Source organism: Bos javanicus, chromosome 10 (assembly GCF_032452875.1).
Source record: "Bos javanicus breed banteng chromosome 10, ARS-OSU_banteng_1.0, whole genome shotgun sequence".
Taxonomy (NCBI): domain Eukaryota; kingdom Metazoa; phylum Chordata; class Mammalia; order Artiodactyla; family Bovidae; genus Bos; species Bos javanicus.
The window spans coordinates 75,971,974-75,997,958 of NC_083877.1; the positions used below are offsets into that span (position 1 = coordinate 75,971,974).

Consider the following 25,985-nt stretch of genomic DNA (forward strand, 5'->3'; position numbering starts at 1 on the left):
CATGCTGCTGCTGCTGAATCACTTCAGTCGTGTCCGACTCTGTGCGACCCCATAGACAGCAGCCCACCAGGCTCCCCCGTCCCTGGGATTCTCCAGGCAAGAACACTGGAGTGGGTTGCCATTTCCTTCTCCAATGCATGAAAGTGAAAAGTGAAAGTGAAGTTGCTCAGTTGTGTCCGACCCTCAGCGACCCCAAGGACTGGAATCCATGGGATTTTCCAGGCAAGAGTACTGGAGTGGGGTGCCATTGCCTTCTCCGCATATCCATACATAACCACTGGTAAAACTATAGCCTTGACTAGACGGTCCTTTGTTGGCAAAGTAATGTCTCTGCTTTTCAGTATGCTATCTAGGTTGGTCATAACTTTCCTTCCAAGGAGTAAGCGTCTTTTAGTTACATGGCTGAAGTCACCATCTGCAGTGATTTTGGAGCCCAGGAAAATAGTCTGACACTGTTTCCACTGTTTCCCCATCTATTTCCCATGAAGTGATGGGACCAGATGCCATGATCTTCGTTTTCTGAATGTTGAGCTTTAAGCCAACTTTTTCACTCTCCTCTTTCACTTTCATCAAGAGGCTTTTTAGTTCCTCTTCACTTTCTGCCGTAAGAGTGGTGTCATCTGCATATCTGAGGTTATTGATATTTCTCCCGGCAATCTTGATTCCAGCTTGTGCTTCTTCCAGCCCAGCGTTTCTCATGATGTACTCTGCATATAAGTTAAATAAGCAGGCTGACAATATACAGCCTTGACGTACTCCTTTTCCTATTTGGAACCAGTCTGTTGTTCCATGTCCAGTTCTAACTGTTGCTTCCTGATCTGTATATAGGTTTCTCAAGAGGCAGGTCAGGTGGTCTGGTATTCCCATCTCTTTCAGAATTTTCCATGGTTTATTGTGATCCACACAGTCAAAGGTTTTGGCAATCTTACCCATACCTAACCCAACAGCTGTTAGTCCTTCACATTTTACTCAAAGCTTTCACAGAACAACTATCTTTTCCTACTCATATTTCATATGTTTGCATAAATTTTAAATTATATAACTTAACAATTACAATAAGTAGAAACAGGTTGGGAAGAAGTTAGTGGTTACTGATAAGGATATAACTAAAGTGGCATTTATGAAAGTAACCAATACCCACTGGGAGATCATTGGCAGGATGTTTTACAGAGGAAATGGAGAACATCAGTGATTTTAGGAAGCCAGAGAACTAATTAAAAGAACCTCTGCTGTAATTCTGAACTAGAGGAAGGGACAAAGAATGTTTGAGGGCAGAGCTACTAAGAGATTATCAGAAAAGAGAGGAATTAAAAAAATATATTTTCAAATAGTTACAAAGAGAGAAATTACACCAAACTACTGCTACACCAAACTGGCTGGCAGAAGAATAAGAAAAGTTTAGGCAGAGTTGACATGAGTGCATACAAACAAGCAAATGTGTACGGACACATGAATTGAGTTAGCTGGCTGGAGGAGGCAGATTGTAAGCATCATTGTCAGTTGTTACACTAGTGTTCCCATTTCCCTTTGTCTGTTCATGCATGTATACATGTGTGTATACACATATATATGCACACATACCATCTTAGAACAAAATTCATGCTCTATATGCTTTCCATAGGTCTATCATGTTTCTGACTCCTGCATATATATTTTTTCCAGTTCTAGAAAGTTAATGGAGTGACAGGCGTGAGTCATCCCAGTAACCCACAATGTAGTCTACCTTCTTGTCCCAGCTTTAACTGTTAACATGTACCAGAACTTCATCCTGGGACTTTTCAAGGCCTCAGGCAGATGGTGATCCAGCCCATCTGAGCACTTCAGTGGCTAGAGTTCTCTAATTCATGCAGCAGCCTATTCCGGTGTCAGACCATTTGACCTGTAGAAAGTTCTTCCTTATGCTGGGCCCAAATCTGCCTTCTACAACTTGTTTCTGTTCACCCCAGCTCTGTCTTCCACAGTTACAGAGAATAAGTCAATGCCCCTGCCATGCGACAGCATGCAAACACTTGAAGATAATTACCGCGCCCTAAATCTCCTCTCACCCAGACTCCATGTCTTCAGGTCCTCAAACTGTCCCCAGTTTGACCTGGCTCTCAGCATGTCCCACATACCACAGAAGGGGACGGGAACACTCACCACACTTCACCATTCCAACCTCATAGCACTTCCGAAGTCGACAGGCCTGACAGCTTTTACGTCGGTTCTTATCTATGGTACACTGATTTGTAGCTGGACAAATATAATCATTATGTCCTACAACAGAGCAAAAAAAAAAGGAAGTTTATTGTTACAATATTTTGGATAATTCTCTTTTCTGGTCAACAACACAGCTAAAGCCACGCAGCTGAGAAATAGGAAAACAGCTTCTAGCTACAGGAACAGGTATAAAAACCAAGTGTAACCTCATCAGTGCCTCATTAGTGAGTAAAAGAAATTTAGGAATATTTTGATATCCTACATCTTGACCAGTAGACTATTCTCTGAATGTTTTTAGAATTCTCAAGAGATACACTTAGAAATACTCTTCTTTGGACATGGAAAGTGAGACAATCACCTGAAACTGATTTGGTCAAAGTCACAAAATTCCTCAAGAGTAGTACTTGGTGTCAGGTCAGCAAACTAAACTCCTTGTACTCTTTTGCATACATTTTTCTTTGGGATTTAACATGACTTTTTAGTGGGAATTCATAGCTAAGAGAACTAAACTGGTCAATAAGAGAATATAAAAAATCAGCAAACTAAACAAGGAAAAAAAGAAGTACCACTTGATAATCACCAGATTTTAAAGACCTCTTCAAAAAGACATAGTTCCATGATTGAAACATAATGAAATTTTATAATCCTCTCTCCTTTCAGGTAGACTCCAGATTCCAGTAACATGTGTTCAACAAAACATAAGTTGAACTTCAGTTGTTTGTGACTTGCCAGCCATGCCCTGAGTTGGCTTAGGTACCAGCAAAGGCACCTGAGAGATGCAAAAACCACTCTCTCAAGTGCCCCTCCATCCTGGCCGTGTACAGGAAGCAATGTCTTCTTAGCCTGACCCATCAACATTTCTGACCTCCTACTGATTTCCAGGTTCTTTCCATGAGCACCTCATTTACTCATATAACTTCCCTATAAAGAGCTATGATCCCGATTTTACAAATGAAAACACTTAAGCTCAGTTCAATAATCTTAAAGTTACTGCTTTTTCATTGTGCATAATAAATTCCTTTAAAAGCTTAAAATAAAACAAATTTATTATCTCATAGTTCCCATGAGTAGACAGTTCAAGGAAAATTTACTCAGGGTCCCAACAAAGCTTCAACCAACGTGTTGACAGGGCTGTGGCCTCATCTGAGGTTCAGGGTCCTCTTCCAAGCTCATTCAGGTTATTGATAGAATTAATTCCTTGCAGTTGTAGGACTGAGGTCCCCATTTTCTTGCTAGTTATAGTCTGGACACTGCTCCTAGCTCCTAGAGGCACTTGCCCAGAAGCACTTGACAACAGGATGTCTGCTTTCCTCCAGGGTAGGAGGAGTGCATCTCTGACTCCACTTCTCTCCCCAGGCTGCTATGATGGAGTCTCACATAACCACAAGAGGCGATCCCATCACCATTTGCCATATAATGTAACCTAACTAACACAGTCACTTATAATAGATACATTATATATATATAAAACATTTTTATTTATGTTTTATGTTTATGTTTATGGCAATTCCCTCATAGCTCAGTCAGTAAAGAATCTGCCTGCAAAACAGGAGACCCAGGTTCAATTTCTGGGTCAGGAAGATCCTCTGGAGAAGGAAATGGCAATCCACTCCAGTATTCTTGCCTGGAAATTCCCATGGAAAGAGGAGCCTGGCGGGCTACAGTCCATGGGGTCCCAACAGTCAGACATGACTTGCAACTAAACCACCACCACCATAAAAAATTTTAAGGGACAGATAATTATCTTGTTATTGGTTTTATCCTCACTTATATTCAAAAATAAATTTTAAAAACCAAAATATATTTCTAATCAGAGACTTTCTATTGTAGTTTCGAATATAATGCTTTATAGTTTGAAGGTAAATGTAATCCCACAGTACTTCCCATAGCAGGAGTAATCTTTTACATATCTTCTAAAGCCTCAAAGAACTGTACATGATGTTATTCTCACTGATTTTATAATGAGGTTTACAACAATAAGCATTTAAAGAACAACTAGAGGTTGGTCACAGTAGCTGCAATGGCGCACACGCACAGCCGAGAAGAGCTGCCCCAGGCCCTAGAAAAGGCAGAGGAACCAGAGATCAAATTGCCAACATCCATGGATTATGGAAAAAGCAAGAGAGTTCCAGAAAAACATCTATTTCTGCTTTATTGACTATTCCAAAGCCTTTGACTGTGTGGATCACAATAAACTGTGGAAAATTCTGAAGGAGATGGGAATACCAGACCACCTGACCTACCTCTTGAGAAACCTGTATGCAGGTCAGGAAGCAACAGTTAGAACTGGACATGGAACAACAGACTGGTTCCAAATAGGAAAATAAGTACGTCAAGGCTGTATATTGTCACCCTGCTTATTTAACTTATATGTAGAGTACATCATGAGAAACGCTGGACTGGAGGAAGCACAAGCTGGAATCAAGATTGCTGGGAAAAATATCAATAACCTAAGATATGCAGATGACACCACCCTTATGGCAGAAAGTGAAGAGGAACTATAAAGCCTCCTGATGAAGTGAAAGAGGAGAGTGAAAAAGTTGGCTTAAAGCTCAACATTCAGAAAACAAAGATCATGGCATCTGGTCCCATCACTTCATGGGAAATAGATGGGGAAACAGTGGAAACAGTGTCAGACTTTATTTTTCTGGGCTTCAAAATCACTGCAGATGGTGACTGCAGCCATGAAATTAAAAGACGCTTACTCCTTGGAAGGAAAGTTATGACCAACCTAGACAGCATACTGAAAAGTAGAGACATTACTTTGTCAACAAAGGTCCATCTAGTCAAGGCTATGGTTTTTCCAGTGGTCATGTATGGATGTGAGAGTTGGAATGTGAAAAAGGCTAAGTGCCAAAGAATTGATGCTTTTGAACTGTGGTGTTGCAGAAGACTCTTGAGAGTCCCTTGGATTGCAAGGAGATCCAACCAGTCCATCCTAAAGGAGATCAGTTCTGGGTGTTCATTGGAAGGACTGATGTTGAAGCTGAAACTCCTATACTTTGGCCACCTGATGTGAAGAGCTGACTCACTGAAAAAGACCCTGATGCTGGGAAAGATTGGAGGCAGGAGGAGAAGGGGACAACAGAGGATAATATGGTTGGATGGCATCACTGACTCAATGGATATGGGTTTGGGTGGACTCCGGGAGTTGGTGATGGACAGGGAGATCTGGCGTGCTGCGGTTCATGGGGTCACAAAGAGTCGGACACAACTGAGCGACTGAACTCAACTGAGAGGTTGGTCTCAGAGTTTGTTGTAAAAAAGCATTTTAATTTTTTAAAAAAGGATTGGAAAACACAATAATATGAAGACAATAGCCTAGAGAATGCCGTGTGCAAGAAGGTGATAGTAATTCACTTCATTTCTGGCAAAAAGAAAAAAGTCCTCCTTGAACTGCAGCAAACACTGCACATATTAAAATGGTTTTATTGCTCTGTGCAAGAGTCTGAGAAGCATACTACTCTATATGAACAGAACTAAGAAAGATGCAAAGCAAAATTCAAGGCAAATCATGAAGCTAATTCTTTAAGATATAAAGCTTTACAGGGAGGCCTGGCTTGCTGCAGTCCATGGGGTCACAAAGAGTCAGACATGACTGGGTGACTGAACTGAATCCATACAAAGTACTCAATTATAGTTTGTTGAAGAAATGAATGCATATGAATGTGTGGGCTTCCTTTGTTGCTCAGACAGTAAAGAATGTGCCTGCAATGCAGAATACCTGAGTTCGATCCCTGGGTGGAAGATCCCCTGGAGAAGGGAAAGGCTACCCATATCTGACTCTTTGCGACCCCACGGACTGTAGCTCACCAGGATTCTCGTCCATCGATTCTCCAGGCAAGAATTCTGGAGTGGGCTGCCAATCCCTCCTCCAGGGGATCTTCCTGACGCAGGGATCAAACTCACATCTCTTACGTTTCCTGCATCGGTAGACAGATTCTTTACCCCTAGCGCCACATACGGAGCTTATCATACAAGTAGCAATTTTACTCATAAGTATTTACCCAAAAGAAACAAAAAAAAATGTCTAAACAGAGAGATATGCATAAATGTTCACAGCAGTTTTATTCAAAATAGCATAGAACTAGAAACAATTCAAATGAACAAATAAACATGTAATTCCCTGGTGGTTCAGTGGTTAGGACTCCACACTTCCCTCCCAGAGTTCTATCCCTGATCAGAGAACTAAGATCCCACAAACCTTGCAATGTGACCAAAAAAAAGAACAAATAAACAAAATGGGGTACACTTACTGGAATATTAGTAAAAAAAAAAATGGAATGAACTACTAATACATCCAACAACACAGATAAATCTTAAAAGCATCATAAGTGAAAGAAGCCATACGCAAATGGTTACAAACTTTAAGATGCAATTATATGACATTCTAGAAAAGGCAAAATTGTAAGGATAGAAAATAGATCAAGGGTCAACAGAGCCTGGGAAGCTTGGGTGAAATTGGCTGCAATAGGCATGAAGGAATATTTTGAGGTTATAGCAATGTTCCGTATCTTAATTACAGTGTTGGTTACATGACTACATATATTTTCAAAATTCATAAAACTGTAAAATTTGTGGCTTCCCTGGTGGCCCAGTGGTTAAGACTCCACTCTTCCACTGCAGGAAGCATGGGTTCAATTTCTGGTGGGGAACTAGGATCCCACATGCCTCATGGCTTTGCAAAAAGACCAAAAAAAAAACTATAAAATTAAAATAGAGGAATTTTGTTGTATGTAAATTGTATCTCAAACAAAAAAAAAAGGTCCTATATTTTTTAAATCAGTGAAAATGGATTTATTTAATAAAACAAAGTGAAGTGAAGTGAAAGTTGCTCAGTCGTGTCTGACTCTTTGTGACCCCATGTACTGTACAGTCCACGGAATTCTCCAGGCCAGAATACAGGTACGGGTGGCTGTTCCCTTCTCCAGGGGATCTACCCAACTCAGGGATCGAACCCAGGTCTCCCATATTACAGGCGGATTCCTTACCAGCTGAGCCACCAGGGAAGCCCAAAAGAATCTGTTTTATTCTTTTTCAATTTATGAAAATATATTTGATTCTCATTCCATTCGACATACCAAAAAAATTGAGTAGTTGTTTTGAGTTACTGCAATGCATTTATACCAGAGGGTACCAAAAATAGGCAGAGTCTAAAGAAATAATCAATTAGGCATTCAGCAATTGTAAGAGCACTAACATTACCATCTGCACTTTTAGGATATGACCTTCCTTCTCCCTTTCCTAACAGCTCCTTTGCTGATGCATTAGGAAGGAATGATGTGGGGAAAGCGCAGTAAACTTATTGTTATCAGCTGCAGTCTCAGGGTTCATGAAATATAGTCCATACAGAGATTTTTCCCAAGGAGCAAATAAGAAAAATTCTTTCTTTTAAGGATGTAGTTAGTGTTTTTTGGATCAAAACTTCCTTTAGAATATAAAATTCTAGAACTTCAACAAAGTAGAGAATTGTCATCATATCAAGAGTTTGGTTCTGAATTTCAGAAAATCTAAATTGTTCTGATCATATATCACAAGAAACTGGACCTGACCTGATAATCTACTAGTACAATGATAACCAAAAAAAATTTAAGCACTGAAAATGTTAAATGCAGAAAAGTTCTGTGTATATAAAAGAAAAAAATAGCCAAACATGATTTACGTTTTGATAATATTTGATGACATCAGCTTCCTTTATTTGTGTTGTTTTTCCTTTTGACAAGCAAAGGAGCTTGGAAATGGCAGAGGCCCTCATCCACCTAACTATGAAGATTTTAGAGGAGATGGGTTTAAATGAGGTTAGGATTAGAAGAGAAACAACACAGGCAGAAAGAAAAGACGCCGACATTTGAAAACAAAAAAGTTAAAAGAAAAATTAGAATAACTTGAATTTGCAAGTAGTTCTACTCTTGCAGTGTTTATAATTGACCAAATATTTTTCACATAACTACATTTCACATAACTACATTTTACAAATATGTTCACATTTCAGTTTTTGAATAACTACCTCCATTTCACAGATGAGGAAACCAGGCCAGGACATCAAGTCACAGAGCTACTAAATGGAGGGTTGAGGACAAACAGGTGCCAATCTGCTGCTGCTGCTGCTGCTGCTGCTAAGTCACTTCAGTCGTGTCTGACTCTGTGCAACCGCATAGACGGCAGCCCACCAGACTCCCCCGTCCCTGGGATTCTCCAGGCAAGAACACTGGAATGGGTTTCCACTGCCTTCTCCAATGCATGAAAGTGAAAAGTGAAAGTGAAGTCGCTCAGTCGTGTTCGACTCTTCGCGACCCCATGGACTGCAGCCTACCAGGCTCCTCCGGCCATGGGATTTTCCAGGCAAGAGTACTGGAGTGGGGTGCCATCGCCTTCTCCGAGGTGCTCATCTATGAAGGGTGAATTTCCCAGGGACTCAGAGGAAGGTGATTCCTTATCTAGTAACATTCCACCCCTCATCTCCCTCTAGATTACATCAGCTTCTCTGCTTGAGGTAAAATGCTGTCAATCTAGAGTTTCATTGGGTGAATTACCTCAATAAATTGCTGTCCACCACTTGCACACTATGCCTTGCTTTAAGGTAGCTTTCCTTAACCGGTTAAGAACAAGGCTTTGGCAGAAAAGGGAAGGGAGCTCTGAGATGGGAACACAGGCCACTGCCTGGAAGGAGGGCTGACAAGGGAGGGGTTATGGGGGTAGAGAGACGGCTGAGAGCACAAGCAAGCAAGAAAGTGCCTGCAGCAAATTAGGACTAGCAAGGAAACGTGTGGCAAGGGGCTGACTGGCCTTGAAACCAGGTGCGTACAATCTGAAATTGATTAAAGAGATGATTTAACAAAATGACAGAAACAAAAAGCCAGCCTAACAGAAATTTGGAGAAGGGTAGGGAAACAGTCTAAACTCAGACCAGAAAATGGGATTGTGAAGGAGGTTCCACTAGTTGAGCTACTGACTGCATAAAATATATTCTCTCTTCCTCAGGAGCCAGCCCACCATCTCAACTGTTACGTATGCTAGATATTAAACACAAGTCAAAGGAAGAAACAATCTTCGCAGTTCCTAATGGGCACACATTTTTTCCAACCTTCACAAAGGTCATAAGATGTTCTCTCCTAGGAAGATAGCAACAGGTGATGGTGGTACAAGATCCATTTGGGTTTTGGGGTACAGATCTGTGTGAAAGATAAAGTACTCTATACTTGAAACAATTCCCCCCACCTCCAAAGACACATGATCCTCTGAAACACTCATCAAGTACTCTGTGTACCACGCAGGGCAAACAAAGGTGAAATTTCTGCCAGGTCATCTGCAAAATTGTTTAAAAGCAAAGTGGAAAACAAAAAAAGCAGCTAACAACACTCTTGTACCTTGAATACTTCTTTTAAAAAAGGCCTTACATCCTTCACACGACCAGACTCCATAGTGATATCCCGACGCATAATCACTGCAGACAGCACAGAAGTGGGCATCCCTCTTTGAACTTGGACTAGTAGCAGGGCTGGCACAACTGCTCCCACTAGCCTTCCTTTTCAATGTCTCCCTAGGGGCAAAGAGAACATTCACTGTAAAAGAACATTGATGGTAAAACAAGCCCTTTCTAGAAAAAGGAACAGCATGAACATTGCCTCATGTATCTCTTTGCCCTCCAGGCTTCATAACAAATATATTCCAAGAGATCTGATCAAGCAAAACCTTTGTTACTGATATCAGATCTATTAAGAGTCGCCTTGTCGGGATCGCTGGCGTCTGAAAGTGGATAGGTGAGTTTACACCCATCCACGTAGTGCAAATGAACACTGGTTACCATGGAGAACTAGCTGTAGCCATCAGGGTGTACATCTCTATAATCAGTGACCACATCAAGTCTGGGTGGGAACAGTGGGGAAAAGGGGAGAGCAAAGGAGAAGAGAAGGGGAGAGGGGGAGAGCATAAACACATGCCTGTCCCTTGAGAAGGCTCTGAAGAAAGCAGGTGTTCAATGCAGGGTGGAGAGAGGGCCAGGGCTTACCACAGAGGAAGGGAGAACCCACAAGGGAGCACCTGCAGACACCAAGAACACACTGGGCTAGTTCCTAATTTTGCTACAGCATATTTCCTTTGGAAAGGACATGGCAGAGGTATGATTGATTTATAAATTTAATATGCTGAGGTTTACTGTACCCAAATATTCACAGAACTCTGATTAGAACTTTTCCTCAGAAATAAGATATTTCTTCCTTTAAAAGTTGAATGAGAAGACATTATTTTTAAAACGTTATCTACATTTTTCATATTCTCTTTTACCCATCAAAAACTTCTTTAAAAAAGAAGAAAAATAAAATTAGTGTGTAATATGGCTTTCTCAAAGTTTTATGATATTCAAAGGTAATAAATTTCAATGTCAAATATGCTATAACTTAGTGCTTGGGTTGTTGTGTAAAGTTATGCCCCCTCATGCTTCTCCCTGTACTACCTCTGCCCTCCGTAGCCATGATTATCATTAAAACTATCCGAGTTCAATCCCTGGTTGGGGAAGTAAGACCCCACAAGCCACCTAGCACAAAATATATACGTGTGTGTATGTATAACAAATTGAATGCGAATAATCCATCATGTTACCTTGCACTTAGAGTTTAAGAATGTTCAACTAAAGTCCACATTTAGATTCCTGTCAATCTTTATAAAATGTTATTTAGTTCACTGTTTAAAAATTTGTAGCAAAGTTTATCTTTTCACCTGTCTAGCATTTCATCAAGCTGTAATACCAATGGTTACTTTTATCTTGGACATAATTTGTCGTGAACACTAAGCTGTGATTTCACTTCAAGATAGGAAGGATCTAACTTGAAATTAAAACTCCTTTTTGAAACTCAAATGACTTCATCAAGAAGGAAGTGATTTAAGTTAAATATTTTCCAAAGACAGTCATGAAGTGAATTCTCCCCCACAACACAGATCTAAAAGCTCAACTTTTTAGTAAGGACTAGAATATCAGAATAGATATCCTAGAATTCAGAACATCAGATGTTTTAGGTGCTCTATGTGATAATGAAGACCTTGTATAACATATATCTTTATTCTCACTAAATCATAAAGCAATCTGAATATCGGCCATAATATAATTCAGAATGAAGACTGGATTTACCTGTTCACAGGTAAGGTGTGTTCTAATGATCTGGTTTCACGCCAAGGACTCTTTTGAGGTTCTGCATACAGAACTGACGGCTGGCAATGGATGGCTAAAGGAGAGAGGTGTCCAGGAGTTGGCCACAATACATTTGGGCTTGTGGTCTGTCGACCAGGCCCATCTTCTGAGTTATTGGGAATACTGTAATTCATCACAGCAGGGCTATAGAATGTCACGGCTGAGTATTCATGGCGGCTCTCTACATAGGAAGAGGGTAAATAGATGGGGCCTGGCTCCAGGGGTAGGATGGATTGACCGCAGTTATAGGAGACAGGAGAGTTAAGGCTAGATGGTGAGTTTTTGACATCCATGTCTTGAGTAGGTAACAGCTAGGAAAACCCCTTGTAAGAAGAGGCACAAAAGGACATTATAATGTTCACAGAGTCATGGACAGGTATGGCTGTAAAGAAAAAAGAAAAGACATTTCTAAGTTACAGGTACAAGCATACTGTGAAAAAGGTTGACACATTTTTATTATACATACACACTTATATGGACCTAGAAATACATCATGAAAAATATACACACAACCTTAGAGGGGTAGGAATAAAAGGCATGGAATTCGTTTTCTTCTTCATTCACTTCCATAAAGCTTTTGTTGTTAACTATAAGAATTTTCTACCATGAGAATTTAATATAAAATACTTTTAAAAATTAAAAAACACAGGGAGTTCCCTGGTAGCCTAGTGGTTAGGACTTTGGGCTCTCAGTGCTGTGGCCTGGGTTCAATCTCTGGAGAGAAAAAAAAAAAAACTTAAAAAATATAGGATTAAATAAAAATGCCAACCAGTTTTTTTCCCCCTAGAAGTAGATAAATTCATTTTTAAATTCTTACAGAAAAATTTAAAAAACCTACCTCAAAGGGTAGATCAGTAAGCATGACTAGCATTAACAGATCTTCAAATATATTATGAATAGCCAATGATAAAAAAGGAATACATAGGCCAATGCACCTGTCAATGATCAATTTATTGCCTCTCACCTTCTAATGCACTCTTCAATATACATAATATATGTTCTATGGCAATAGAATTCCTTTAAGCATTTAAACTGAGCCCAGTGCTAAGCTTTCTCAGTAGAGGGCGCTGCAGGGACTGCAGGAGGAAGAGGCCGCTGTGATTTCTGGCAGGGGCAGAGGCTGACACTGTGGGTGAGAACAGCCAGTGGAGCCTGTGCTAGTCCAGAACAAGATCCCATTGCAAACTTGCAGCCCTGGCATGGCAAGAATCTTTCTGCAACGACCTATTTAGACTATGTCCTGAGGAGTTAGAGAAGTTGTTCCTTGTGCAAGCTTCATCACCAGCACCTGCATGCTCTGAAGGCCTTCCGCTCTGGCAGGCAACTGGATTTCCAGGGCATGCCCAGGCTACCAAATGCTGGTTGCCTGCTCCCCACCTGCAACTCCAGACCACTTTTGTCTGGGTAAACCAGTGAACATTTTAGTGGCCAAACTGTCTTTTCCAAGGAGGTCCGAACACCCCCAGCCCCCGAAGTTTGTCCTTCCTTGGGTACTCTACCTCGGCTCTTGGGTGCCTTATAGAGTTTCTTACATCTTACACTTAATCTCCCATCACAGTTGGGAATTCTTATATTAGACTGCTCCTGTTGAACCTATTGTATAGTTTCTTTCCTGACTGGAGAGAAACACACTGCTATGCAACAGAATAGAAAATCCCAAAACAGCCAATTTAAAAGTCAAAAGTTTTTGGAAATTTGTCATATGATAAAGGCAATGTCTCAAATCGCTACAAAAACATTGGAACACAGAATAATCATTGGAAAAAGACATGTATGCCAGAATAAACTCCATATGTTAGCAGAGATTTGGAAAGAGAAAGGAGAGGGAGGAGGAAGAGAGAGCGGGTAAGACAGGAATGGGGGGAGGAAGAAGGGGCTGCACAGGTTAGACTAGAAGAGAACACAGATAAATCCCCTTATAATACGGGTGTAGGGGAAACCTTAACTATGACTCAAAATCCAGATGCAATTAAAAGATGTGCATAAAAGTACATAAACTCATGAAAGTCAATATCCACATATCATAAAAACGGCATAAGTCAGTGCTCACTTTGGCGGCATAGATATTAAAAACTGGAATAATACAGAGGTTAGCATGGCTCCTGTGCATGCATGACATGCAAATTTTGAAGCATTTCATATTTTTTACATGATACACATATATGTGGAATCTAAAAAAAGGTATAAATGAATCTATTTGCAAAACAGAAATAGAGTCAACAACGTAGAAAACTTACGGTTATCAAGGGGGAGGATAAATCAGGAGACTGGGACTGATGTATGTATGTTACTGTATATAAAATGGATAGCAATAAGAACCTGCTGTACAGCACTGGGAACTCTACTCAATACTCCGTACTGACTTACATGGGAATAGAATTTTTCAAAAGGGTAAATGTGTATTTATGTACCTGATCCACTTTGCTGTGCATCAGAAACTAACACAACCTTGTAAATCAACTATATTCCACTAAAAACTAATTTTAAAAAAAACCACCATAACTCAAAACGTTAATGACAAACTGGAAAAAAATACTCCCAACTCATATTAGAAACAAAGGGCTAATTTCTCTGGTATATAGAGAGAGCTCTTAAACTAAGATTTTAAAAAAAATCCAAACTTCATTGGGAAAACAGGCAAAAAACACAAACAGAACACACAAAAAGGAAGGCAAATGGCTCTCAAAACACATAAAAAGATGTTCAACTTTGTTCAATAAAGAGATACAAATCAAACTGTACCAAAATACCATTTCTCACTGATGTTTGCCAAAAACTCAAATGTTTTACAACAGACTCTCTTGGCAAGGTTACGGGAAAAACATGGACTGGCTTCTACACTGTTGGTGAGAATGCAAAATGGCACAACTTCCATGGGTACTTGGCAATAAACAGCAAAATTACATATGCTTTGGACTACGAGTCCATACTGGTGTTCAAATAAAATCATCTGCTACCATTGCAAGTGACTGTTACATCAGTTCCTCACTCTCTTAATTAGTCATCAGGGGAAAAGAATTAAACCTGTACTCTGCCTTTTTAAGAGGACCTGTAGTTTTTCCCAAGATAGAGGGGGAAACCCTTCTTTACCAAAGAATGCCACTCAATAAGTAGTTCAGAAAAATATTCAGATGGATAGATACAGTGGGCAAATAAATCAAAATGCTGATAATTACTGACTCCAGATAGTGAATATATGGACATTATACTAATCTTTCAACTTTTCTGTAACTGAGATTTTTCATAAGCTTGGAGAAAAAACAAAACAATACAAGAAATTAAAAATGGAAAACTTAAAAGTTTAAATATCTGGAATAATATACTTTGGGGAAGGGAACAATGACCTTTAATAATGAGACTGGTTGAGAGAGATCATTAAAAAATTTGCCTAGAGAAGTTCTCCATTTTCAGTATTTTCAGCTCCAGCTGGCACCTACCTCCATATGCAGGCAGCTTGGCTCTCTAAAGCTCCCAATTCCTTCTTCCTGACATTTTCCTCTGAATGCTCACTCCATTTGTCATCAAAACAATATATCTGTGGTAGTTTTAACACTCCTCCCCTTCAAAAGATGGTGCCTAACCTCCCCTTTGAGTATGGCCTGCATTTAGTGACGCCTTTCTAGAATAAATTATGGCAGAATGGAGGGCATGCACTTCCATGACTAAGGCACTGCAGCCTCTATCTGGCTTGCTCTCTTGGATCACTCATTCTGTGGGAAAGCTACCTGCCATATTGTGAGGACACTCAAGTAGCCCTACAGTGGCCTCTTGCCAATAGCCAGTAAGGAACTATAGCCCCAGTCTAATGGTCAGGTGACTGCAGCCCTGGACAATATCCTAGCTAAACTGCTTCTGGATTCCTCTCAGAAACCATGTGAGATGTTTGTTGTTTTAAGCTGCTAAACTTGATGACAACGTGTTATAGAGCACTGGCTAATGGTACAATACATGCATGCATGCTAAATTGCTGCTGCTGCTAAGTCGCTTCAGTCGTGTCCGACTCTGTGCAACCCCATAGACGGCAGCCCACCAGGCTCCCCTGTCCCTGGGATTCTCCAGACAAGAACACTGGAGTGGGTTGCCATTGCTTTCTCCAGTGCATGAAAAGTGAAAGTGAAGTCGCTCAGTCGTGTTCGACTCTTCGAGACCCCATGGACTGCAGCCTACCAGGCTCCTCCATCCATGGGATTTTCCAGGCAAGAGTACTGGATGCCTTGAGTACAAGAGTACAAGGGTGCCATTGCCTTCTCCGGCTAAATCGCTAATCATGTCCAACTCTTTGCAACCCTATGGACTCTAGCCCTCCAGGTTCCTCTGTCCATGGGATTCTCCAGGCAGGAACGCTGGAGTGGGTTGCCATGCCCTCCTCCAGGGGATCTTCCTGACCCAGAGATTGAATCCAAGCCTCTTACGTCTCTAGCATTGGCAGGCGGGGTTTTTTTTACCACTAGTGCCACCTGGGAAGACCAACTGGTACAATATCCATGGGAAAATTCATCATTTTCCTCCCGTAAGCCACTCATTTCCTATTTGTGTTAATGACAAAGCCCATTACAGTTATCTGTCTTCTCCCCTTCATCCAGCTGCCTTTCATCAAACCCGTCATCATGAGTTTCTCTCTCCATTATGCCTTTCCCCCAGTAAGTCTTTTGCCACCATTGGAGCAAGCTCTTGCTACTTCTTATCTGTGCATCTTAAATAGGTTCCTCACTGCTCCTAGACTCCAATTAGCTCTCTCCAGGGCCCCAGAAGGGCCAGATTAACATTCTTAAAAACCCAGCTCTGAGCAGCTCTGCTCCCCACCAGCCTCTTCTAAGCCATGCTCTTCTAACAGTCAAGGCATTCCACTATGTTGCCCCAACTCATCATTCCACTCTAACCTCCTTCATTTTCCTACAGAAAACCTGCCCCATCCATAAGAAATACACAAAGTACATTGTGAAGTGGTTGGCATTCTATGCCTTAACACTTTTTTCACACTAGCACCCCTATTAGATGAGAACTACACTGAATCCTTCTTGGAAGTGGTAACAGTGGAGTGGGAGAGTAAGAAGTACATACAATTAGGTTTTGAGCTCCCTGAAAGCACACACTATATTTTATTCACCTTCCAATACAATGCTATAAATATCTATTGTAAGAAAAGAATATGAAGAAACTTCCCTGACAGTCCAGTGGTTAAGACTCCACATTCTCAATGCAGGCAGCACAGGTTTGATCTGTGGTCAGGGAACTAAGATCCCACATGGTACAGATTAAAAACAAGGAAAAAATGAAGACATGTGTAGAAAATATATGCTTTCAGCCAGTAAAGAGTATTAAAGATGGAGCACTTTCAGTAGGCATGGTATTAAGCAGATACGGAGGATCTAAAGGAATCCCAAGAGACATACACCCTGCCTTCAAGGAGCCACGGTCCCCAGTAAAGGAGGCAGGCAGACCAGGTAAAATAATAAGGAACTAATACAAAGGTGCTACCACTTCCAATCAACACTGACCACAAGGGACCGGAGAGAGAATGGTAGCTGAAGATAAATACAAGATCAAGGAAATTTTTAAAAATATCTATGTGTATTTATTAATCATGAGTACACGATTCCATATTTCAACTACTTAGATTCCCAGTCAACGTATACAATCCCTGATTCCTAAAAGAAAATATAAAGGATAAAGCATAATGCTAATTATTGTCCAGTGGTCATGTATGGATGTGAGAGTTGGACTGTGAAGAAAGCTGAGCACCGAAGAATTGATGCTTTTGAACTGTGGTGTTGGAGAAGACTCTTGAGAGTCCCTTGGACTGCAAGGAGATCCAACCAGTCCATTCTAAAGGAGATCAGTCCTGGGTGTTCTTTGGAAGGAATGATGCTAAGGCTGAAACTCCAATACTTTGGCCACCTCATGCGAAGAGTTGACTCACTGGAAGAGACTCTGATGCTGGGAGGGATTGGGGGCAGGAGGAGAAGGGGACGACAGAGGATGAGATGGCTGGATGGCATCACCGACTCAATGGACATGAGTTTGAGTGAACTCCGGGAGTTGGTGATGGACAGGGAGGCCTGGCGTGCTGCGATTCATGGGGTTGCAAAGAGTTGGACATGACTGAGTGACTGAACTGAACTGAATTATTGTCAAAACTAGTAATTTCCAAACTTTAAAAAGTTGTAGTAAAATACACATCAAGTTTACTATCTTAACTATTTCTAAGTTTACAGTTCAGTAATGTAAAATACTTTCTCTTTGTCATGCAACCAATCTCTAGAACTCTTCATCTTGCAAAACTAAGGCTCTAAACATGTTAAACAACTTCCCCATTCCTCCGTCCCCCAGCTCCTCGGCCACTAGCATTCTACTTCTGTCTGTATGTGCGTGCGTGCGTTCGTAGTCACTTCAGTCACGTCTGACTCTTTGTGACCCCACAGACTGTACCCTGCCAGGCTCTCTATCCATGGGATTCTCCAGGAGTGGGTTGCCATTTCCTTCTCCATCTGTCTGTACAGATTTAAACTATTTAGTACCTCACATACGAGGAATCATACCGTATTTGTTCTTTTGTGACTGGCTTATTTCACCAAGCCTAATGTCCTCAAGGTTCACCCAGGTTGGCACACGTGTCAGAATTTCTTTTTCAAGGCTGAATAATATTCCACTGATGTTACACCACATTGTGTCTATCAAGGAAGGTCTTTAATAGAGATCCTTGAAAACATTTATAGAACCATAGAAATGACCTGTTAGAGCAAGTGACTGAATATAGGAGTTGGCAGTTAGGTCACTGGTAGCCTTTAGATGTCAGCTCTAAAATTGACTGTATTGTTAGGAGGTTTTTTATCCCTCAATTTGCCCTAAAAACACTTCTCCCATTTCAATCGACCTGCACATACACATACACTGTGCTTATGTTTTCCATACTGCACCTCAGTGACTGTATTTTAGTGGGTTATTTTTGCTAAATGATCTGTGAGAGTTGGCCTGTAAAGAAAGCTGAGCACCTTTTACTGAATGAAGAATTGATGCTTTTGAACTGTGGTATTGGAAAGGACTCTTGAGAGTCCCTTGGCCTGCAAGGAGATCCAACCAGTCCATCCTAAAGGAGATCAGTCCTGAGTGTTCATTGGTAGGACTGATGTTGAAGCTGAAACTCCAATACTTTGGCCACCTGATGCGAAGAGCTGACTCATTTGAAAAGACCCTGATGCTGGGAAAGATTGAGGGCAGGAGGAGAAGGGGATGACAGAGGATAAGATGGTTAGATGGTATCACCAACTCAATGGACATGGGTTTGTGTGGACTCCAGGAGTTGGTGATGGACAGGGAGGCCTGGCGTGCTGCAGTTCATGGGTCGCAAAGAGTCAGACACAACTGAGCAACTGAACTGAATTGAGCATCTTATGTGGCCAATTATTTAATCAAAAGACATTTAAAGTATTTTAAAACACAACTTAAACAGTATACAATTGAGAACAAAATACTTAAGTAACATGCATAAAAATTGTATTCTGGAAGCAATATTGAAGTATAGCTGACTGGGGCTTCCTAGGTGGCGCTAGTGGTAAAGAAGCCACCTGCCAACGCAGAAGACATGAGACGGGTTCAATCCCTGGGTCTGGAAGATCCTATGGAGAAGGAAATGGCAACCCACTCCAGTATTCTTGCCTGGAAAATTCCACGGACAGAGGAGCCTGGTGAGTTACAGTTCACAGGGTCCCAAAGAGGACATGACTGAAGTGACTGAGCATGCATGCACATAGTTGATTTACAGTATTAAATATTTATTTCTTAAACTTAAAAAAAGAAAACAAGATGGCTTACACAATTTAATAATTTTAAAAAAGCATATCCAAAGTTTAGTGCGATCACCATGGTGAGTATCCCAACTTTCTTATACAGTTATTTAGTCATTAAGTCATGTCCACCTCATTTGCAACCCCATGGACTGTAGCCCACCAGACTCCTCTCTGTCCATGGGATTTCCCAGGCAAGAATTCTGGAATGGGTTGCCATTTCCTTCTCCAGAGGATCTTCCCAACTCAGGGAGCCAACCCACATCTCCTGCATGGCAGGCCGATTCTTTACTGCTGAGCCTCTGGGTAAGCCTATTTCTTATACAGAACACTACTCACAGTAAACTTACCTAAGGATAAATTCAACACTCTCAATCATCAAATGAAGATCTAATTATATTCAAGAAATTAAGCAGGAAAGCAGTAGATTTTAAAATAAGAATTTGAAAACAGGCTTCAATGTAATACTCAACTTTTAAAAACCAATTAAATTGCTTAAACAAAAAAAAAATCATTCTCTGAACATTTTGGCCAATCAAAGTTGGGCTGACTTTCATGTTGTCTGAACTTTACATTGCCCAAAAGAAATGTATTTGGCATTTCAGCTTAAGTAGCTCAGAAAAGCCAACCCACTAAACTATCAGAAAACCAAGGCCATCTTTTCCTTTCATTAGGCCTCTTAAAACCATAAAGTTTCTACTAACACAAAGTGATGAATAGTAGCAAGGAAACCCATGAACTTGAAATAATACTCCCCATTATCCAGTTGGAAAGAGAAAACATCATTTAAAATCAAAATGACATCTCTCTCAAGAGCAAAGAATCAATCCCATTGAACTTTTACACCTATAACTGAAATGTTCATTCTCGACCCAGAAATGCTGAAATGACCTGTCAGATGCATACCGCAAAATAGCAAATGCCAGGAGATTCATCCAGGCAATCTATTGAATCTATGAATCCAGGAGATTCATCCAGGCACAGCAACTTGGTTTAGAAAATACGGGTTTTATACATATTCACCAACTTCTCTGAGATCTCCACACATACCCCAGTACCATGATAATTCATGTGATAGCTGGTTGCTGGACAGTGCTTAAGAGGATGTGCTGGGTTTTGGTTGGGTATCTTTTAAATTATCCAGATTCACATGACAACTATTTGTCAGTGGAGTTTTGGGTAACTAATAACTTGGTAGCCAATGCAAAGGGTTTTTCCTTCTTAAGCAAAGACACAACAAAGGGTGATGAATTTAAATCACTGCAGTAGACCTGGGACCCAAGAGAACAGGTAGCAAAAGGAAAGTCTTCTTCACTGGAGGTCTAGAAAAGTGAATAAACAACCTGTGGTCATTTAAGCAGTTCTGCTCTAAACCAAGAATATAAACTGACTGAAGGAAAGGATTCCCAAAAGAATACATATCTACAACAATGTACCAACTGGATTGTCCTGACACATTGGTTTGAACATCGAAGCATTGCCTCTGTGACCTCAAGCTCTGGTATAACAAGGAAAAACAGTCTCTAAACACCTTAATTGTTGGGCCTGGCAGGTGTAGAATTTCACCAGGCCAACAAAAGAATGTGTACCCGGACATCCCGAATCCGTAAGTAGTCATTTATTTGCATGCTGGTTTTAAATCCTCACCATAGCCTAAAACAGGTGGCCCATATCCTTCATGATGAACAGCCCTTGTCTCCTGCCCAAAGTTCTCTCTCTCACACTCCTCCAGCACACACACCTGTGTGGAGCCCTCTCAGGTCATGTCTGTGTCCAGCACGAAAGCTTTCTGTACACATGGGATTATACACAGTGTTCTAACATACTAGCTGGGGAATGCATTATGGCTCTTAAACTAAAAAATAATTTTAACTTTTTAAAAGTTTTTAAAATTCCAAATATTGACAGTGATTCCTTGGCAAAGAAAAGGGCAGGCCCTAGAAATGGCACAAAGACACTCTAGAAAGAGTAGACTGATTTTTATCAAAGTGCCTATTAAGCCTGGTTAAAAAAAAAAAATCAGAAGGCAGTCACCACTAGGCCTGTTTTTATATATATTCTTGTCCAGAGGACAGAGCAGAACACTGGGCCCAACGCCCAGCTGTGCCTGAAGGCCAGGTGACCTTAGACAAATCACATAAACTCCCTGAGTTCCCACATCTTCAGTAAAAACAGGGACCTCACATGGGTTCCCCTCAGTCTTTCGGTATGCCACTGAATATGCTTAGAGTGTTAGACAGGATTTCGAGATGATTTAGATTCAGATGCCCTTTTGGCCACCCTGAAGATTTCTGCCTCCTGATTTTACTCTCACCTTCTTGACAGTCCATGGCCACCGCCCAAAAAGCTGAGCTGCAAGTAGCTGCGTGGGACACAAAACACCACATGCTCCTATGCTGTATTTTCCAGTCTGCCCATCACACTTGTCCAAGCATTCAGCACTAACACCCCACATCTGTGCCTGAATAAGTCATAAATTCACATTCACAAAGCAGACAATGGAAGGAATTTAAAGATGAAGAGTATGTCTTAGGTGTCAAGTGCCCTTAATGTGTATAGGTGGCTACTTGCCAACCATTAGCCTTAAATGTATCTTTCCCAAAGAAAAATATTAACGCTCTCAGTTTGATATTAAAAATAAAAAGCACTCTAAAATCATCACACTATCATCATTAATAATTAACTCACATGCAACTCTTAAGACCATGTACAGGTATTTTCCAAAATGAGAAAAATAACTTCCCTTGTAGCCTACTGAGCTGGACAGGAGATAGGATTTTTAGGGCTTGAATACAGGAAGAGGACAAAGCCTCAGCCCCATGGTTATCACACTGTAAGGGTAGGGGTGGGGCTGTGCAGGGCAAGCCCATCAATCTTCTCTTTCATCATCAAGTATTTGCTCCTTCCCAATACCAACTGTCAGTGACAACGCTCCACTTTTAGGAAACCGAACCATATTAAAATATTTGGAGGAGGGTGGAGGAGAGCTGTGGGTGAAGATATTCAAAAGGACATGCCCTTGCAGAGTTGAGCACATTCAACTCTCCTGCCAGTCCGGGGTTCGACAGTAGAACACAAAACATTCATCAACAAAACCGCAGTCCTGCCTTGTGGAAGTATGAGTCCAGTAATTTGTCTTCCCAGGTGACCCTCATTCTTCTGTCCTCTCTCAAGTACACCTGCAAAAGAGTCCCTTTGTAAAGCCCTTAGCTATTATCAAGAGCTGTAACGGTTCCAGTCAGAAATGCCAACTATCCAGTTTGCTCGTGCTTCATAAACTTGCCAGTCTGCGTTCGCTAGTTACTGTCACTGTAGTTCTCTGAAAGGTAAGTTGTATGCATATTTAAAAGACAGGCTCTTGTTTTTCACAACACCAAGGAAAAAGGAAAACGACATCAATCTGACGTACCTTTATTAGGAGTGCCTAGCGATTACAGGCTCCTGCTTACTGATATGAATAATGTATTAAACAGGAAACAAATATTGGTTTATAAAAGATTTTATATCTATGTCCTACAGAGAAATCTAGATTTCACAACATGGGCAAAGAAAAGAAAAAAACTGACATCTACAAATAAATTAGACACGGACCTTAGCCCCTATTAAGAAGATTATTAAATATTTTAACCTATGTAGTCTCAATCACTCTATATTTTATTTTAAATGACTACAAATTGTCATTTGCAATTCTTCTTATGCTTTTCATTACTTGATAATATGTAATTTCAAGTAACTTTCTTAATCTCAAATATAAAAAAGTATCTCTTAAAGGCAAGATTATAAAAAACTATATATTCTATTAATTACATTATATATTACATTATATATATAATTACATTATATATTACATAAGTAATAAATGTATTTTAAATAGCCTTGTTTTTCAGTTCAGAATAACGAATGATGCACACTATAACCAAAGGCTTATACCACAATGGGATCTGAATTTGCTAAGAATTAAATCTACTAGCCCAATATAAATTTAACGTGTCTCTGGTTTCCCATTTTCAAAATAGTTTTGTCTTTGCTTCAATTTATCCCAAGGGGACAGGATTAAAACAAAAATATTACAATGTGGCTCATCCTCAAAAAAGGAGGGGAACTAAGGTTTTCTTTTGAGAAAAGGACAACAATTATTTCTGAGTAAGAATATATTAAAGAGTAACACGATATAGTCAGCAAACAGACAGTGATTTCCAGGGGTTGGGGTTGAGAGGAGAGGGTCAACTAGAAAGGGCACTTCTGGGGTTGATGGAAGGGTTCCATGCCTTCATCATGGAGGGGATTATATGACTGTGTGCAACTGTCAAGATTCAGAGTGTGATATACCTGAAGAGGCCAGATTTTACTCTATGTAAATTATACTGCAATAAGCTTGACTTTTCAAAAATGCTATATGTCTAAAATAGTGTGCTTGGTGCTGAATGATGAAGTCTAAAATTCAAGTACACATTTCTCAAGGATTCTAAATGTAATTACCAAAAAACATGCCAGTAAATAGTTCAAGTTCAGCCTTCAGTATCCTATTATTTTATTATTTATAGATATTATGTAAAATGATTCAAAACATGATTTTAAATTATTAAAAGATGTATCTTGAGTTACCTGTTGGATACACATGTGTAGAAAACTGTAGTGTAATATTCTTAAAAATAGACATATCAAGTGCTGATTATATTTTGAAGGGTTGAATCTATGTATTCCATTTTATAAATAGAGAAATGTAAATGATGATATGATTCATTTGTGTCCCTCTATGAAAGATGTCCTAAACGTTTTTTAAATTGACTTCAGAGACTTGTATGTCTTAAATGTTACAGGAGACTGGCAACTTTTGAAATAAAAATGGTTCAGTAACTCAAATTAAAAAAAAAAAAAAAGGCTTGAACATAAAATGGAATCCTAAGTTTTATGCTTTACCACCTGTTGATAAACAGATCCAAACATTTCCCCCTCTTCTAGAATGTAGGCAGAAACATAGGTTTTTCTGCAGGACAAAGACAAGAGCCAAAGAATAAGTGTGTAATGTTCTTTTCATGGTCACAGTACATTTACTTTTTACAATACTCACAGCACAAATCTTTCCACATGTTCACTTTTTAAATAACAAGCCTCTTTCCCCCCACACAAAGGAAATCAGCCACTGTGAGTCTGGAAACTTAGAACAAAAATAAAAATTCCCAATGGAATGCCCATGTAAATACTAGAAACCTAACGATACAATTTTACTCAAAAGTGTTGTGTGCCAACACAAAGCACAAAGTTGCTTTTTATGAAGCTAGTAAAACTGAGTCAACCTTATTTTCCTAAATATTCACCCAAGTCCAAAGTTTTGTTTTTCACAAAAATAATATTCCCTTGACTTAATTTAATATCCAATATTAATTAGGCAGGAACTGAGAAAGGTGTTAAAAGAACAGTGGCGGGGTTCCGGGTCAGCACATAAAACAGTCCAGGTGATCTCAATCTCGATCGATCCGCCAGGAAAGAAGTTAACTCTGCTTTTCTGGTTTCCCAGTTAAATATATTTAAAAATACTAGCTATCTGCCTGATACATGCACGTCTTCCCAGGCCCACAAAACTCAAGCATGAAGTGCCCTGGTCAACTTTCCTGTCACCATTTCATCTACGGTCGGGAAATCCCTAGAGAATATAGAGGTTTGTTTGTTTTTTTTCCCTTCGAAAACGTCTATTAGCACAATGAACCCGGAGCTTACAGGCACAAACTCATTAGTTAATACGCCAGCCTCTTGAATGGAAACATTTAGTCAAAACATGAAATGTCTGTTTCCAGCAGTTTTTTTTTGGGGGGGGGCGGATTAGGGGGTGTCTTTTATTGTTTTCAATATTACTGTTTTCCCACCGTTGGATTTCAAACATTAAATCAGACAATCAAATCACAGCTGGAGAGAAGAGGCACTTACCTTCCTTGTGCACACCAACCTAGCAGTCACTAACCCGCGGCACGTGCTTCCCCCGGACTAGTTCTGTGCCCCGCCCGCGGCTGGGGCACCCCGCAAACCGGGAGCGAGCGCACGCAGCGCAGCCCAGACCCCAAACGCCCGCCTGCACCCGCAGCACCGGATGCCAGTCGCAGCCCAGGATGGTTCCACTATGGTCGGGCTCCCGCCGCCCCTTATCTGCTCTGCAAGTTTCCAGAGGCGTCTCTCGAAGCCTCCGCGCTCCCAGCGGCCTAGCAGCAGGAGCCAGGGAGTGGGTATCCGAAGGGCCAGCAGTCCGACACACTGCAAAGATCACAGACGACTTAATTAGGAGCCTCTCCTTCCTCTTATAGGCTCGAGGCGGCGGGGGGGCGGGGAGGGATGGAGATGCCGAAAGCCCACGTGACCACCTAGCCTGCGGCCAGGAGATCGCAGGAGGACCCGGGCTGCCTGCCTGGCCATTCACTCTCACCCGAGCGAAGTAGGAAGCCCCAGGGCAGGGGCTGTCACCGTCCAGCGCCTCACTGTCACTCTCAGGGGCGGCAAGGTACACACGGCGCCCCTCCCCTGTCTTGGATTCAGGAGATATGGGGCGCGGTTAGGAATGCGATTGAGCATTCCTAACAGGTGATGCTGAAACTGAAGCTGCCGGGCTAGGGGCCTCGCATTGACGGGCGGCTCCCCAGACCCTGAGCCACGTTGAGTCCGAGAGGAGCTGTATGCTTCGGTGTCATTAAATAGAGAACTCTGCCTCTTTAAGCGAGGCGTTGAATTTGCTCAGTCCCCAGCGGCTAGAGCAGCCTTGTGCCCCTGGAGAGGCAAAGCCTCTTAGCACGGGTCGGGAGGTGGAGGGTGAGGGTTTTCATCTCTCAAGG

The 25,985-nt window shown here is 40.9% G+C and overlaps 1 protein-coding gene and 1 non-coding gene across 2 annotated transcripts in view; one reads left to right on the plus strand and one right to left on the minus strand.

Moving 5' to 3' along the window:
• ESR2 (estrogen receptor 2) overlaps positions 1-25,493 on the minus strand; it is a 92,836-nt gene extending 67,343 nt beyond the window's left edge. The window contains exons 1-4 of the mRNA XM_061429103.1: positions 25,093-25,493; positions 11,324-11,765; positions 9,567-9,739; positions 2,140-2,256 (exon numbers count right to left, since the gene is read on the minus strand). Coding sequence (XP_061285087.1) covers positions 2,140-2,256; positions 9,567-9,739; positions 11,324-11,676 — 643 coding nt within the window. The 5' untranslated portion in view covers positions 11,677-11,765; positions 25,093-25,493. The remainder of the gene's footprint in view (positions 1-2,139; positions 2,257-9,566; positions 9,740-11,323; positions 11,766-25,092) is intronic.
• LOC133256284 (U6 spliceosomal RNA) lies at positions 13,426-13,529 on the plus strand. Its single transcript, XR_009739158.1, has one exon. It is a non-coding gene; the product is annotated as a U6 spliceosomal RNA (small nuclear RNA).
• Positions 25,494-25,985: the final 492 nt, after the last annotated feature.